The sequence below is a fragment of the Natator depressus genome, chromosome 1 (genome assembly GCF_965152275.1).
Source record: "Natator depressus isolate rNatDep1 chromosome 1, rNatDep2.hap1, whole genome shotgun sequence".
Taxonomy (NCBI): Eukaryota; Metazoa; Chordata; order Testudines; family Cheloniidae; genus Natator; species Natator depressus.
In genome coordinates, this window is record NC_134234.1 from 8,255,928 (window position 1) to 8,269,641 (window position 13,714).

The window sequence follows — 13,714 nt, forward strand, 5'->3', positions numbered from 1 at the left end:
AACTGAAAGTCCTATTTCATCACTTTTTACACAAAGGCTGCTGCTGCTGCTCTGAACAAATATCTAAACCGAACTTCACAAATTGCCATCTGAACAGTTGGTGCAAGCCTTGCAAACCCACGACAAACCTCTTGTTGCATTTTGAATATTTATACTTAATTATATGCAGTGCTTGTAGCAATGTTTGGACTCTGTCCAACCCTTTCCATTATAAGTCCTTTTACCTGAATTGTACAAACCCCTTTAGATTGTCTCCTAAACTTTATGGCCTTTGCAGAGGGGATTAAAGGGCAACTGGCTATAGCTCAGCATAGATCTCATTGGATTTCTGACTGTATTAAAATCTGCTGCAATTTAAAAAAGGTTTCTCTTTCTGTGAGAATAACATCCCATTCCACTAGAGCTCATTCCACTGTATCAGCCTTCCTAAGTAACGGTATTGATGGATATTTACAAAGCTGCCATGTGGTCATCAATACATACTTTTCTAGACACTCTGCCATCAGTAAAGGTTTCCAGCTGACGCCAGTTTTGGCAAGTCAGTCCCTTCAAATAATCCCAAATCTGATCACCTGCAAGGGTACAGATGGTGAGTCACTTACAGTGGAATGTCTGTATGCACAGTCACTCAGAAAAAATTTACTTGTACAGTAACCGTTCTTTAAGATGCACACATACATGACACTGCTACTTTGGGTATTATTTAACAGTGCAAAGGATTGGTGAAGGAGGCGGCAGCCATGCCCCTTTTATGCCCTCAGCTCTGAGCATGAGAAAACTGAGGTGCATGCACCAACTCGTGATACTGTTGGCAAAAGTCTCTGACTTTTGTGCGTGGGGTGTGCTTGCACCTAGAGTGGAATATATGTGCACAGTACACCTCAAACAGTTTCTGTACAGGTAAGTAACCGTTTGGGGTTTCTTTGTGATTTAGACAGTCAAATACTGCCACGGAGAACTGTCTTCTGTCCCTTCCTCTGCCACAGGGTTCATATTTGATGCTGAGCAAGCCACTTAAACCAGACTTTTCACAGATAGCCACTGTGCGTGTTCCTCAGTTTAATAATGCACCTGCCTTGTTTCCTCATCTATAAAGTGGGGATAATATACCTCATCTCAAAGGGATGTTGTGAAGATAAATTCATCAATGTTTGTGAAGCACTTGGATGCTGTAATAAGTGCCATAGAAAAACCCTTGAGGAAATCCTCTCTATTCAGAGAATGGGTTTCAGTAGCGTTCAGCTAATAAGGCCTTGAGCAACACATTGAACGATGAAGATAAAACAAAATAGGGACTGCTACTCAGTGAGCATTATCCAGCTTGTTTACTGACTGAGGCAGTGGTCCTGTGAGAGAGAGAATGTGATCATGTAATTTCTGTATCCTAGTGCATCTTCACAAGGGGGCCAAATGAAGGTTGCGGTGCAGCCTTAATTCTGGCACTTCCTAACTTTGGTGTGCTTGACTCTGCAGCCTTTTAAAAAAATGTATCTTGTGTGTGTAAAACTTCCTAGCTTTTTAAAACAGCAAACTGAAAAAAACATTCCATTACAATTTAAAAGAGCCAGGTGACACTGCAAGAGTATTTTAAATAGGTAGAATATAGCTCCCAGAGGTGGCTACTAAAGGCAAGCTAATTACCACTACACTGGTAGTCTCACATGTGGGTGTACTTTGCTGAAGCAGAAAGCATATCAGACTCCTAATTCACAGGAGTTGAGGTTCTGAATGTGTGCTGTGTATGTAGCAGTGCTGTTCTATTTGGTTTGCTGTCACTAAGTGTAGTCTGTGGTACAATACTCTACAGAACACCACAGAGTGTGAGAAATATGCCTGCTGTCCCCTGCCTCCCTACCTAGAGGATTCTGGCTGTGTACTTGAGGAAGATGACAGTGCAGAGAGACCCCTGAGAGATGTCTGCTTTCACTTGTTAAAGCTCTACAGCGACAGGTAAACGGGAATCTGAACACCTAAGGAGCCATTTATTTGGTCCTTCCCTCTTGCTGTTCTGCAAATATAGAATTAGTCATAGATGTCTCCTCTCATACGATCTGTTCCTAAATCCAAGATGTTGGAGGAAACACCACTGGGAGTGAAGACTTCCCCACAGGTCTCTGGGATTTGCACCAAATTCCCTGCTGCCTGCAGTGCAAACAGAAGTAGTTCAGTACTCCCACCTTACCCAGTTAAGATCCTAACATATAAAGCTTTTTGGGGAAAAGTAGCAAGCAAAATTCTCCCAGACCCAAATTTCCAGGACTTTGTGCCCCAAATGGGACAACCGCTAAGTTACTGGTATTTGCAGAAACAGTGGTACAGCCCATTTGTGTATGAGGGAGAAGTTGGTCCTGAAAAGAAATGAGGCATCAATTTAGCATCTCTCAACTCTAGTAAGACCGCTTTTATGTGGCCTTTGACAGTTTTGGAAAGGACATTTTTTTGATCAGAAACTAGCAGCCCAGTATAGAAGTCTTGTCTGTAACTATACATGTTCTCCTGTAACTTCAGCTTGTGTTCTGAATGAGGGTAAAGTATTCTTATCTTCTGATGTGCAGTTGCCTTTTTTTAAGCTGCTGATAAAATAACGCAGCAGGTGCATATTCCTCAGAGGAAACATGACGCTCTGGATGCAAGCTCAGAGAAGCTTGATAGAATATTAACTATTGAGCTTGTGTTTAAATAGGACACTAACTTGCTTCCAAAGGCATTCAGTAAAGAAAACAAAGGAATTGTCAGGAAATAAGTATCACCACTACTTGGATTCATTATGTGGGCCCAATGAACTACTTGTCCGCTTCATGTTACTTATGTTTTAAATCCATCTCCCTACAGATGCTATGATCTCAATCAGCTGCTTGACCCCAGAAGTATAACTTCCGACCCCTTGGACTACCGTCTTAGTTGGCACCTGTGGGAAGTACTCAGAGCCTTGAATTACACTCATCTATCAGAGCAGTGTCAAGGAGTCCTGAATGCCAGCTATGCTGCCCAGCTTGAAAGTGAAGGACTTTGGGAATGGGCCATTTTTATACTGCTGCATACATCCAATACACAGTAAGTACAAGGCAGACTTCTCTTGCTATGTGCCTTGGAAGGAGTATTTGTAGTTGTAGACAGGGTGGAGCAATTATCTATGGACACTAGTGGCTTCTCTTGAGGTACTCCAAAATGATTGATCGTAGTGCATCAGTTTTCAAAATATGTGAGGATTGCAAAAAGGGCCACAATTTCCTAGTCTAGAATGTCACAGAATCATAGACTACCAGGAATGGAAGGAACCTCAGGAGGTCATCTAGTCCCACCCCCTGCTCAAAGCAGGACCCAGATCCCTAAATGGCCCCCTCAAGGATTGAACTCACAACTCTAGGTTTAGCAGGCCACTGCTCAAACCACTGAGCTTTCCCTCCTCCCACTGCTAGAAAGTGCTTAGCAGCATGGCATTTACAATTCCATATGATGCACATACAAGTACAATTATGGTGCCCACAAGTTAACAAAATACAAGGCTAGGCTCACTCACCTAGCTTTCCCAGTGCAGCCTGTCTTTTTCTTTTAGAGCGTAAGTTCTTTACAGCAGGGATTACTTTATTTTATATAGTGCTGAGAACATTGTTGGAGCTAAATAGTGATTGCTCCTGTGTGGGTTGAAACCAGGTCTTCTGATGGGCATGGACTATAAAAATGAACTACACCACTGCTTTGTAGAATGCTAATACTCTTAGATCTCTGACTTATCTGAAAGGATAAGGAGTTAAGAATACACAGATGTTGTCATTAAAAAGACATTTTTTAGGGGTGTAGTTTTTGTTCATGAGCAAAGTAGGTAGTGCCAATATTTTCCTCGTTTAAGGAGTGAAAAGAATTGGATTAAATTTTGGCAGGTTACCAGGAATAGTGATTTCAGAACAGTTGTACAGAACAGAATTGAGTGGGGTGTTTAAAGGGACATAGTCAATTTGAAAATCATATGTCTGAAATGTGTATCTTGCTAGAAAGAGGACAAGGTGGTAATATCTTTTTATTGGACCAACTTCTGTTGGCGAAAGACAAGTTTTTGACCTTAGCTTTTCAGGTCTGAGTAAGTTGTGTAACATCTAACATTACTGTAATTCATAAGTTAGCCAAGAATTGTTTTCACTTTATTAGTGTATAGTTAGTTTTTGACTGTGGTGGGGAAAAACCCTAGAAACATCAGCAAGAGAAGGCACACTTTAGAAGTAAAATAAAATTGAACACAAGTTTTAAAAATGATAATATTTTGAGGGTGCTCTTTCAAGTTTATTCTTTTTTCATACTGACCACTTAAAAAGAAAATAATAATTTGCACTTCAAGAGCCTGAATCCTCTAATATTTGAGTCCTAAAATGTAGGTGGAGTCAAAGTGACAAAATACTTACTCATTAGTTTACCCTGTGTCCAAATTGTCTAACTTCTGTGACTGTTACATAACTACTCCTAATACTGCAGAGCAATGATACTGGGTAGCAGTCAGACCTCCAGTGGTTCAGGAGCCAAATTAGAGATCAGCATTACCCAAAAGAGCCATAGTTGTGTGAATTCCTTGTTTCATATATTCTCAGAGCAAAATGACTGACCAAATATTTTACAATTGGTTAATAACATAGTAAAAAGATCCTGATTGGTTAATAATTAAATCACATAGCGTTTTAATATCGTGCTGCAAAGAGCCACAGGAGACGCAGTAAAGAGCCACTTGCGGCTCCTGAGCCACAGTCTGAGTATCACTGTTTTAGCGCCACAGCTTGACACTCTTCAATGGGGTCTCATCTCTCACTTTTTTTATGCTGGAATCTAGGCTTGTTGGCATTTCTTAGTCACACACTTATGGTGTCACCTTGATCCTTTATCACTTTTGCTTGTAGCTGTTAGGAATACTGAACTCTCAAAACTGTCTGGCAGCATCTAACTAACTTATGTGTCATACTAATCATAAATAGATGAATCTGTCTAAAACAGTGGGCCCCCAAACTTTTTTACATCATGCCTCCCCTTATCCCTGTCTGCGTTCCCTTGCCCCCCAACACCCCGTGGGGCCAGAGTGGGGCTGCGGCTCCGGGAGAGGGGCGCATGGACAGCGGTAAGGGGGCTGAGGCTAGGGCTACTGCTGGAGCCCCAGGGGCCGGGGTTGAGTGGTGTTCCTTCCCCACTCCTGAATGTTCCTCTGCACCTCCCTAGGGGTGCCCCACAGTTTGGGGACCCCGGTCTAAAAAAATGCCTTTTAAAATAGCTGCTTTCTGCCAGAACTCTACTCCAGATAACTCTGCCCACTCGCTTACCACTTCTTGACTTTGTTTAGACCACAGAGTAGGATCATTCTCCTCAAAAGGTTTCAGTGCTAAGAACTGTTATGCAAGGGAAAATTATGGCTAACATGGTTTGCTTCTTATGAATTTGGGAGTCATTCCTTGCATCACTGCTATAGACCTTTTAATGCTAACCAGATATTACAAGTGACTGCTCACAAAATATGCCCATTCCTAGAGCTCTGATTTTTGAGGGTGAAACATGAAATGATGACCTGTTTGAATAGCTAGTTGCTGTCTGTTCCCATTAGCACACGTGAGAAAGCAGTGCGTGAATTCTTAAACCGCCACTGCGTGCTGTCAGAAACGCCAGAATCCTGGACAAAGGAGACTTTCCTGATACAAAAGCTCTGCATTCCACCAGAATGGATTCATGAAGCTAAGGCAGTTCGGGCAAGAATGGAGGGAGATAAGCATAAAGAGGCCCTCTACTTGTTCAAAGCTGGACACTGGAACCAGTGTCACAAACTGGTCATCAGGCACTTAGCCTCAGGTGAGATTTGTCTCCTAGCTTTGTCATGCGGGCTTCTGAACACTGAAAGATGCTGACCAATGTCATTGAATGCTCTGCAAGATGAGGGTCTGGGACAGCTCATTCCTTGTAAAGGGGCTTATAACTAGCAGCAGTATGCCTGGGCAGTGGCTGTCAGTGACATTAATTGGGTCTATTAGTAAATCTATTGCTTGATACTCTGATATGGAAGTCCTCCATATAAAACAGAGCATGGGGTGATGCATTCTTAACCTAATGTGTCCCAGCCTTGACTTCCAGGGATCACTTCTAGGGTGAAGATAGTGGTCCCCATTCCCATTGGGCTCCTGGTCCCTCTGGATGCTCCTTTTTCTAGGAATTGAGCTGGTACAACAAATTCACTTTTTCGAGTGATTGCACATGTCCATTCCACTTCAGGTGTGTGCATGCCCAGTGCACCAGAGCCAGACATGTTTCTAATTTGTGGTACCCATCGGAGCGACACATGGGTCTCCAGCACTCTTGTGCTACTGACTTAAGGTGCAAAGGGGAGAGCTTCCCCAGATCTGCCTTTGGTTTCTTCTTACTGCCTGTGGTCGGTAGCTGGACCATGTCGATTTGTTTAGCCACGCTTTCCCCTACAGTGGTTTTCTGTGTATTTCTGTACAGTTAACTAGTGTGTTTTCTGGTTTAGAGATACTTTGTTCTTATACATAGTCTAGGTTTTCTTTCTTGTCTTGGTTTTCTGGCATCGAGTACCTCTTAGCCCAGGTGTTGACACTCGGTACTGAGGCATGCCTCATTTTCCAGGTTTTAAGTCTTGTGTGGGTTGCAAGAAGTCTGTGCAAGTGGGTGAATCTCACTTCAGGTGCCTGAAATGTCTGGGTGATGGCAGTGTTTGAGACTGCTGCCAGACCTGTATAGACTTCAAGCTGTGTACAGAAAAGGATGGGGAGGTGAGACTGCGCCACATGCTTATTGGAAGCTGGCTTATGTCCACCTTCTGAGCCTTCCCTCTCTGGGTGCAAAATACTGTACTTCCATCTCAGCTAGGAGTGCCTCTCTGGATATTGCCCCCCCCCCCCCCCCCCCCCCCGAGAAGATTGAAATCTGGGTAGCACTGTTCCTCTAAGTTGGGTCAATCAGATCTTGACACCAGGGATCTTGATCTCCTGTCACTTACCAGCAGAGCACTGGGGTATGTGACTCTCCCTGGTACTGGCATCTGCCTCACCCCTGGAAAAGTTGTTGACTCCAGCACTGGTTTCCAGGCCATTGATGTGGACTTTTACTGCGGTGCCAACATTCTCAGGGCAGCAACTGTCAGACCAAGGTCTCAGGTTAATGTGGCAGAAAGAGACTTGCTTATGCTCCTGGTAGGGGATTCCCCAGTGATGCAGAAGGTAGGCCTACTGGTACTAGTCCCTCCCCAGGCTCCGGCACACTTGCTACCAGCAGAAGGGTCCCATGTTATTTCCAGGTAGGAGCAGCAGTTTGCAGTAGTATGGATGATCAAGTCCTCAGAGCATTGCAGCTTTCTTGTCCTGTCCAGTCCAGGGGTAAACCTAGTATGTCACGTCTCATGGAAAGGTAAGCTGCTGTTTGCCTGTCCTATTCCTCTGCTCCTCAAAATACTGCGCAAGCTCCAACAGGACCAAGCTTGCATAATTCTTATGGTACCAGCCTGGCCTTGTCAGCATTGGTTTTCCAGTCTGCTAAATGTCTGTCAGGAATCCAGTGCCACTACCTCAGAAACCTGGCATAATATCCCAGAACCATGGTCAGATGTTAGATCCCAACCCATGCACCCTTCATTTTGCAGCATGGATACCCTGTGGTTAACTCAAGAGTCTGAATGTTTTGTGGACATAGAAAACAGTCTTCTAAACATCAGGAAACTGTTCATCAGATATGCTTACCTAATGAAGTGGAAGCATTTCTCCAGTTAGTCTAGGCAGATGGGTATTTTGCTGATCCTGGCTATCCAGCATATCCTGGATTTGCTTCACCTGAAGCATTAAGGCCTCTGTGTTCCTTTAGAGTTCACCTGGCAGCTATCCCCACATTCCACCCACCAATAGAGGGCAGATCAGAGATTTCTAACCCGATGACCATCAGATTCTTAAATGGTGTGGAGAGTCTGTACCCCCCACATAAAGGATCCTGTCTGTCCATGGGTCTTGAATTTGGTACTAGCTGTGCTTGTGGGGCTACCTTTTGAGTCGGTGGCCACCAGTTCTTTCTTACGTCTCTTTATGAAGGTTGCATTCTTAGTGGGCATTTCCTCCACGGGGAGGATGAGGGATTTCTGTGTCCTGGTTGCTGACCCTCCATGTGTCCTTTTTTATAAGGACAAAAGTGTACTTACATCCTCATCCCAAGTTCCTTGCTAAGGTGTCCCCCACCCCGCCACCCCAATTTCACTTTAATGAAGCCATATACTTACCATCCTTTTTTCCTAAGCCACATTCTCGTAAGAATGAAGAGAGGCTTCATACTTCGGATGTCAGAAGGGCATTGGTGTTTTACTTGGACAGAAGTAGGTCTATTAGAAGGTCTACACAGCTGTTTTCAGTTGTGGGCATAATTTAAGGCTTCCCAGTTCCTTCGCAACTGATTTAATTGTGGATCTCATCTGGCATATGTCTGTGCTATGACAGTGCCAAAGTATCCCCACCAGGAAGGGTGGTAGCTCACTCCACAAGAGCCCAAGCGGCTCCCTGTGCTTTTTTGGCTCTGGTATCTATACGACATTTGTAATGCTGCAACATGGTCATCGTATACTTTTACAAGACATTGTGCTATATCCCAGCAATCCAGGAATGATGCGAAATTTGTGTGAGTAGTTCAATTTTTCAGGTAGACACTGAAACCCCCTTCAAGTCTCAGCAGTATATCACCTGAAATGGAATGAACATCTTCAATCACTTGAAGAAAAAACTGTAACTTCTTTAACCATTCTTCAAGATGTCCATCCCAGGACCCATCTACCTTCCCCTCTAAGCGTGCTAAAGGCACATGAGCCCCACCAAGCAGTACTCTCAAGGGAGAAACATCTCTGGCTCTGATGCACTAGGCATACATACACCTGAAGTGGAATGGACCTGTGCAACACATCTCAAAGAACAACAGCTATAGAAGAGGTAGTAACAGTTTTTTTTTTCTCATAGGCCACAAATTCAGTAAAAATTTCTGATCATTACTGTTCCTGGCCAGATTTGAACCTGGAAACAAGGCATAAGATTGAATTTGCCATTACTAGTCCTTAAGCTACTCCCCCATTGACTTTCTAATGTTGTTTAGCTGTTAGCCTTGATAGACACTTATCAGCCCTCAATCTGCCTATATTCATCCAAGTATCCATCAGCTATACTGATGGGTACCAGTTCAGAGCAAGAGGTTTCTTATCCAGTTGTCTTCTTCAGATGCTATTATTAATGAAAACTACAACTACCTAAAAGGATTCCTAGAAGATTTGTCCCCTCCAGAGCGAAGTACACTCATCCAGGACTGGGACATGGCGGGGCTGGTTTATTTGGACTACATCCGGGTCATCGAGATGCTCGACAGGATTCAGCAGGTAACTGTGTAGAAATTCTGGTTCTTTCAGTGTTCGTATGAACAGAGTTTTATTATTTTTAAAATAGCTGTATGTTCACTGTTTAGTAAACCCTTAGATACTCCCTCACAGACATGGGTGTGTCAGTTGTCTCTTGCATATATTTGGACACTTAGAAATATACTAGGAGTTTCACAGAATAAGTGGTCTCTGCCCTGAAGAAGTCTTAATTCAACATGACCGAATCAGGTGAGGGGAAGGAAAGGGAGAAAGGGTAATGACAAAACCATGTGTTTACCAAGGAGGCACCCACACATCTCGCTGCTGCTGTTGCTTTACTTTTTCCTACCTCTGTTTTTTGCAAGCTAGACTACAGAAGTTAGTTTTCATCTGCTCCTTACAAACATGCTGCAAAACCAAAAGTATTTGGTGTTGATGGGTTCTTTGGCTTGGATTGCCACAGTCAAAAACTTCAGACTTCAAATTTTCTGCTAAGATATTTGTTCCAACTTTTATTGGCATGGTAGCCTGGTACAGGAGGCCTCAAAGAGCCCACAAATTGTTCTTGTTAATTGAAGCCATTCTACTGTGTAATTGACTGACTGACTCTTGGGTTTGCTTTCAGCTGGATTGTTCTGCATATGAGTTGGAGAGGTTACATACCAAAGTGACATCGCTATGCAACAGGATAGAACAGATACAGTGCCACAATGCCAAGGACCGATTGGCTCAGTCTGGTAAGGCTGTTTGTACAGTGTCATAGGCAGTGCACACAGGGAGATAGCCACGCTTCTCAAGTCAGGGATCTTACAACTAGAGATGCAAAAGATTAACTGGTAAGCATAGTCTTATTGGTTAACTGCCTTAACCGTTAACCCCTGTGCCAGTCGGAGGGTGGTGCCCAAGCAGGAGCGGCCCCAGCCCCTTAAATGGTTAATCGTTTAAACAACATATTTTTAATTGTTTAAACAGTTAACTTTTTAAATAGTATTCGCATCTCTGCTTACAACCTAACTTGACTAATACGGGCCATCACACCATAATGCAAGCATTTATGGCTGTACTTTGCTTTGGCTTGCATTTCCTGCTGTAGGGCACGCAGCCTTGGCTGGTGCAGGTGATAGATGTTGCTGTCGTGGCTGCTTTACCAAATGTATCTGGCATTTTATTTACTCTTTTAGTTTACTGTTCGTCTGTGGTTAATTTGATAGATGTGCTGTCCCAATGGCCTGTCGGTATTAAGTCCTTCTAGGGCTCTAGACACAGACTCAAAAACAACCTGCTTATGAAGCTACTAATACTTGTAAAAAATGAATTGATGATTCTCAGTAACACTGTGAATGTGACCACTCAGCTGCCAGATTGCAGTAAATGACTGACTACCTTCTGTGTCTTTAGTCATAGCCACAAAGGCCCTGCAGGACCCTGCATACTACTTGCCACTTCTGTCCTGCTTCCTTTGGTGATTTGTCTTTGCACCCATTTAACTAGGGCCATTAGCAACTAGCTGTCCGTGGTAGGTTTCTCCAGCCTTGGAGTCTACTCACTTGCAGTCTAGTTCAAGCAGCCACCTAGAGACGTAAGAATTAGTCACAGAATTTAAGGCCAGAAGGGGACAACCAGATCTAGTCTGACCTTCTCTGGCCACCAGCACCTGCACACTAAACTCAACTGAAATGATTGTACAGCCCCCAGGAGAACAGACTATTATGGGCCACAGAGAGAGAATAAGAGGGACCTAGGTGCACCAGTGCGTGATTCCTAAAATATTCTAATTGTAGAGCCACTTAAGTTGAATGCCACCACTCTGTCCAAAGCTCTCCAGAAGTGCCCCGAGCATCCAAGAATAGATTAAGGCTGCTTCTTCACTGAAGAAGGGTATATACTCTGGGATAACTAATGCATGTTAGCTCTCCCACTGTAAAATCATAAAGCAGGCAGAGCACTTTAGTTTTACCATGAGACCAAGTAGTAGAGGTCCCCTACAGCCTGGGGTATAGGGCTGACCTTACCTGGCTACCTTGCAGGTAAACGCTACAAGTGCCTTGTTTCTCCACTCCAGATTTTACAGCAAGGTAATTATCCAGCAATAGTTACCTTGCTGTAAAAAGATGTACACCCCACTGCCCCCCCCTACCCCCCGCAACACTTTTGTGTCGGTGAAGACAAAGCCTAGGTACACTGGTGGGAGCAGGCAGTATTGAAGAGATCAGTGATCAGAGGAGTGGAAGGCTAAAGGAGGTATTTGATTGTATACAGAAGCTGCCTGACTCCAGATTTGGCCTTTGCACTGCTGTGCATTCACTCCTGGTGGAGAGGAGGTTTTCAAATACCTTGTTTGATCTCTGCTGCCTTCAATCTACAGGATTCTGTGTGGAAGGTGGCTAAATACTCACTGATTTTCTGCTCACTTGCAGATATGGCCAAACGTGTTGCTAACCTGCTGCGGGTGGTCCTGAGCCTACAGCATTCTCCTGAACCTGCCTCTGACTCCACGCCTGACGTGCAGCGTGTCCCCCTTCGTCTGCTTGCTCCCCACATTGGCCGGCTTCCCATGCCGGAGGACTATGCCTTGGAGGAGCTGCGCAGTCTCACACAGTCGTATCTACGAGAACTGACTGTGGTGACTCAGTGAGGCCTACTTGCTTCTACAGACGGACTTTTTTTTTATCATTTTGTTAACCTTTACCCTTGTTTTAGGGGTAAACCTCCCCTTGGCAGCAGTCTCTAGCCACATAGAGCTTTTCCGTAGAGGTGCAAAGTGGCTCCACGTGTGGGCTAATGAGGAATTTGTGTAACCTGGGGGAGCAGAGTAAGACTTGGACCTCTTTGTGGGGATCCTCAACGATGTGACAGCTTTTTTAGAGCTAATAAAGCACTTCTTGCAGTGCCTGTCTGCAAGCCAGATCGTACCTGTGGAGGAGAAGTGATAGTTTGTACGTTTGGTTTCTTGGCAGGTATTTACTAATCTCCTTAGCTACAGCACAGAGGACAGTGAAGCACGCTTCAGGACAATGATTTGGAGTGGACAGACTCAGTCTAGCGGTGCTGTACCAGTTAAGCAGATGAACTGTTGGTGTCTGAACCAACTGGATGGCTTTTTAAACTGAGCTTTGTTTAATGGGTTTGTTCTGTGGGTGGGGGAGAGTAGAGGATTGTAACTTCTGTAAAGCCAGGGTATAGAGAGTGGTGGTCTCCCTCTGTTTTAGTAGGGAGGATGGAAACCTGTAAATGTGTAAACCCCCTTGTTTTAAAAGGCAAGAAAGGAAGCTTCTCTGAGTCAGGCCAGAGGGAGCTGACACAGGAGTGCATGTGCCTTATGGTCTGTTCTGGCCTCTGAAGGAAATGGGCCCAATGTGAGTTTCTGTGTGTAGTTTATTGCAAGCCTTCAGTAAAACAAAGGAACCTTGTCTTGAAATGCTGGGGTTCATGATTCCAGGCCAGGTGCTTCTAACTGAGAGCAAACTCTGTGCTAGAATTAGAACTCCATCAAGGAGGTTGGCTTGTCTGAAAAGCAGATAGCCTGGTTATCGAAGGCTTTGGCATTTTAAATTGGCTCAAGTTTTTTTTAAAAGCAGCTGCGTGTGAGGTGGCTCCCTGTGTAGATACAGGTTTGCAGCATTTACTGCACTCTCACACATTGTACCAGGCATGGTGGGAGACCCTGTTTTGCACTAAAGGAAGCAGCTGCTCAAATCAGTCCATGTGACAAAAGGTTTTTAGCCCAGAACATGCTGTTTTGTTTGTGTTTGCTGTGTAGCTGGATTACATCATTGAACAGAACTGTCATCAAGCATAAGAACATCCTGCAAGTGAACAGCTGGTAACATCCAATTTACTATAGTTTGTACAGTCTTCACTTTTACTGTGTTTAGAAACTGATTATTTTTGGGAAAAATAAAGCTTGTCTATTGGTCTACTCTGTAATACTGCTGTCTGCTCACAGCCAGCCAATCATTGATAATGCTGGCAGACAATGAGGTTTAACCTGTTAAGTGCTTCTACAGATTGGCTCATCAAGGGTCTTTATGCATGTGGATTATGTAAAGGTTTTTATTAAAATTATAAATAAATGATCTAGATTATTTTCCTGTCTGTTTTTCTGAAAATACTTTCTAAAAAAATAAAATGTTTATAGCATTCCGAAGTTTTCTTTGTTTTTTAAAAATGGATTGATTTCCAGGCCGTTTCCAGTGCCTCTAGTTAAACACATGTGACTTTCCCTACAAGTCCTGTGAGGAAAGTTCCCAACTCCGATGGGTTCATAGGAAGTGTTTAGTGGTAGCAATCTAAAGGGAGACTGATGGAGCCAAACTGACCTCCTTTCTGGTGTGATTCAAAGCATTTACTAAGTACTGG

General features: G+C 43.8%; 1 protein-coding gene across 2 annotated transcripts in view; it reads left to right on the forward strand.

The window, feature by feature from the left end:
- The window catches only part of NUP98 (nucleoporin 98 and 96 precursor), a 59,403-nt gene extending 45,964 nt beyond the window's left edge, over positions 1–13,439 (forward strand). Inside the window, exons 28-33 of one of the 2 annotated variants that reach the window (XM_074954247.1) lie at positions 1,808–1,950; positions 2,833–3,054; positions 5,576–5,817; positions 9,222–9,376; positions 9,981–10,092; positions 11,773–13,439. In XM_074954247.1, coding sequence (XP_074810348.1) covers positions 1,808–1,950; positions 2,833–3,054; positions 5,576–5,817; positions 9,222–9,376; positions 9,981–10,092; positions 11,773–11,990 — 1,092 coding nt within the window. In that variant the 3' untranslated portion in view covers positions 11,991–13,439. The remainder of the gene's footprint in view (positions 1–1,807; positions 1,951–2,832; positions 3,055–5,575; positions 5,818–9,221; positions 9,377–9,980; positions 10,093–11,772) is intronic. The other variant, XM_074954256.1, reaches the window with a different exon arrangement.
- Positions 13,440–13,714: the final 275 nt, after the last annotated feature.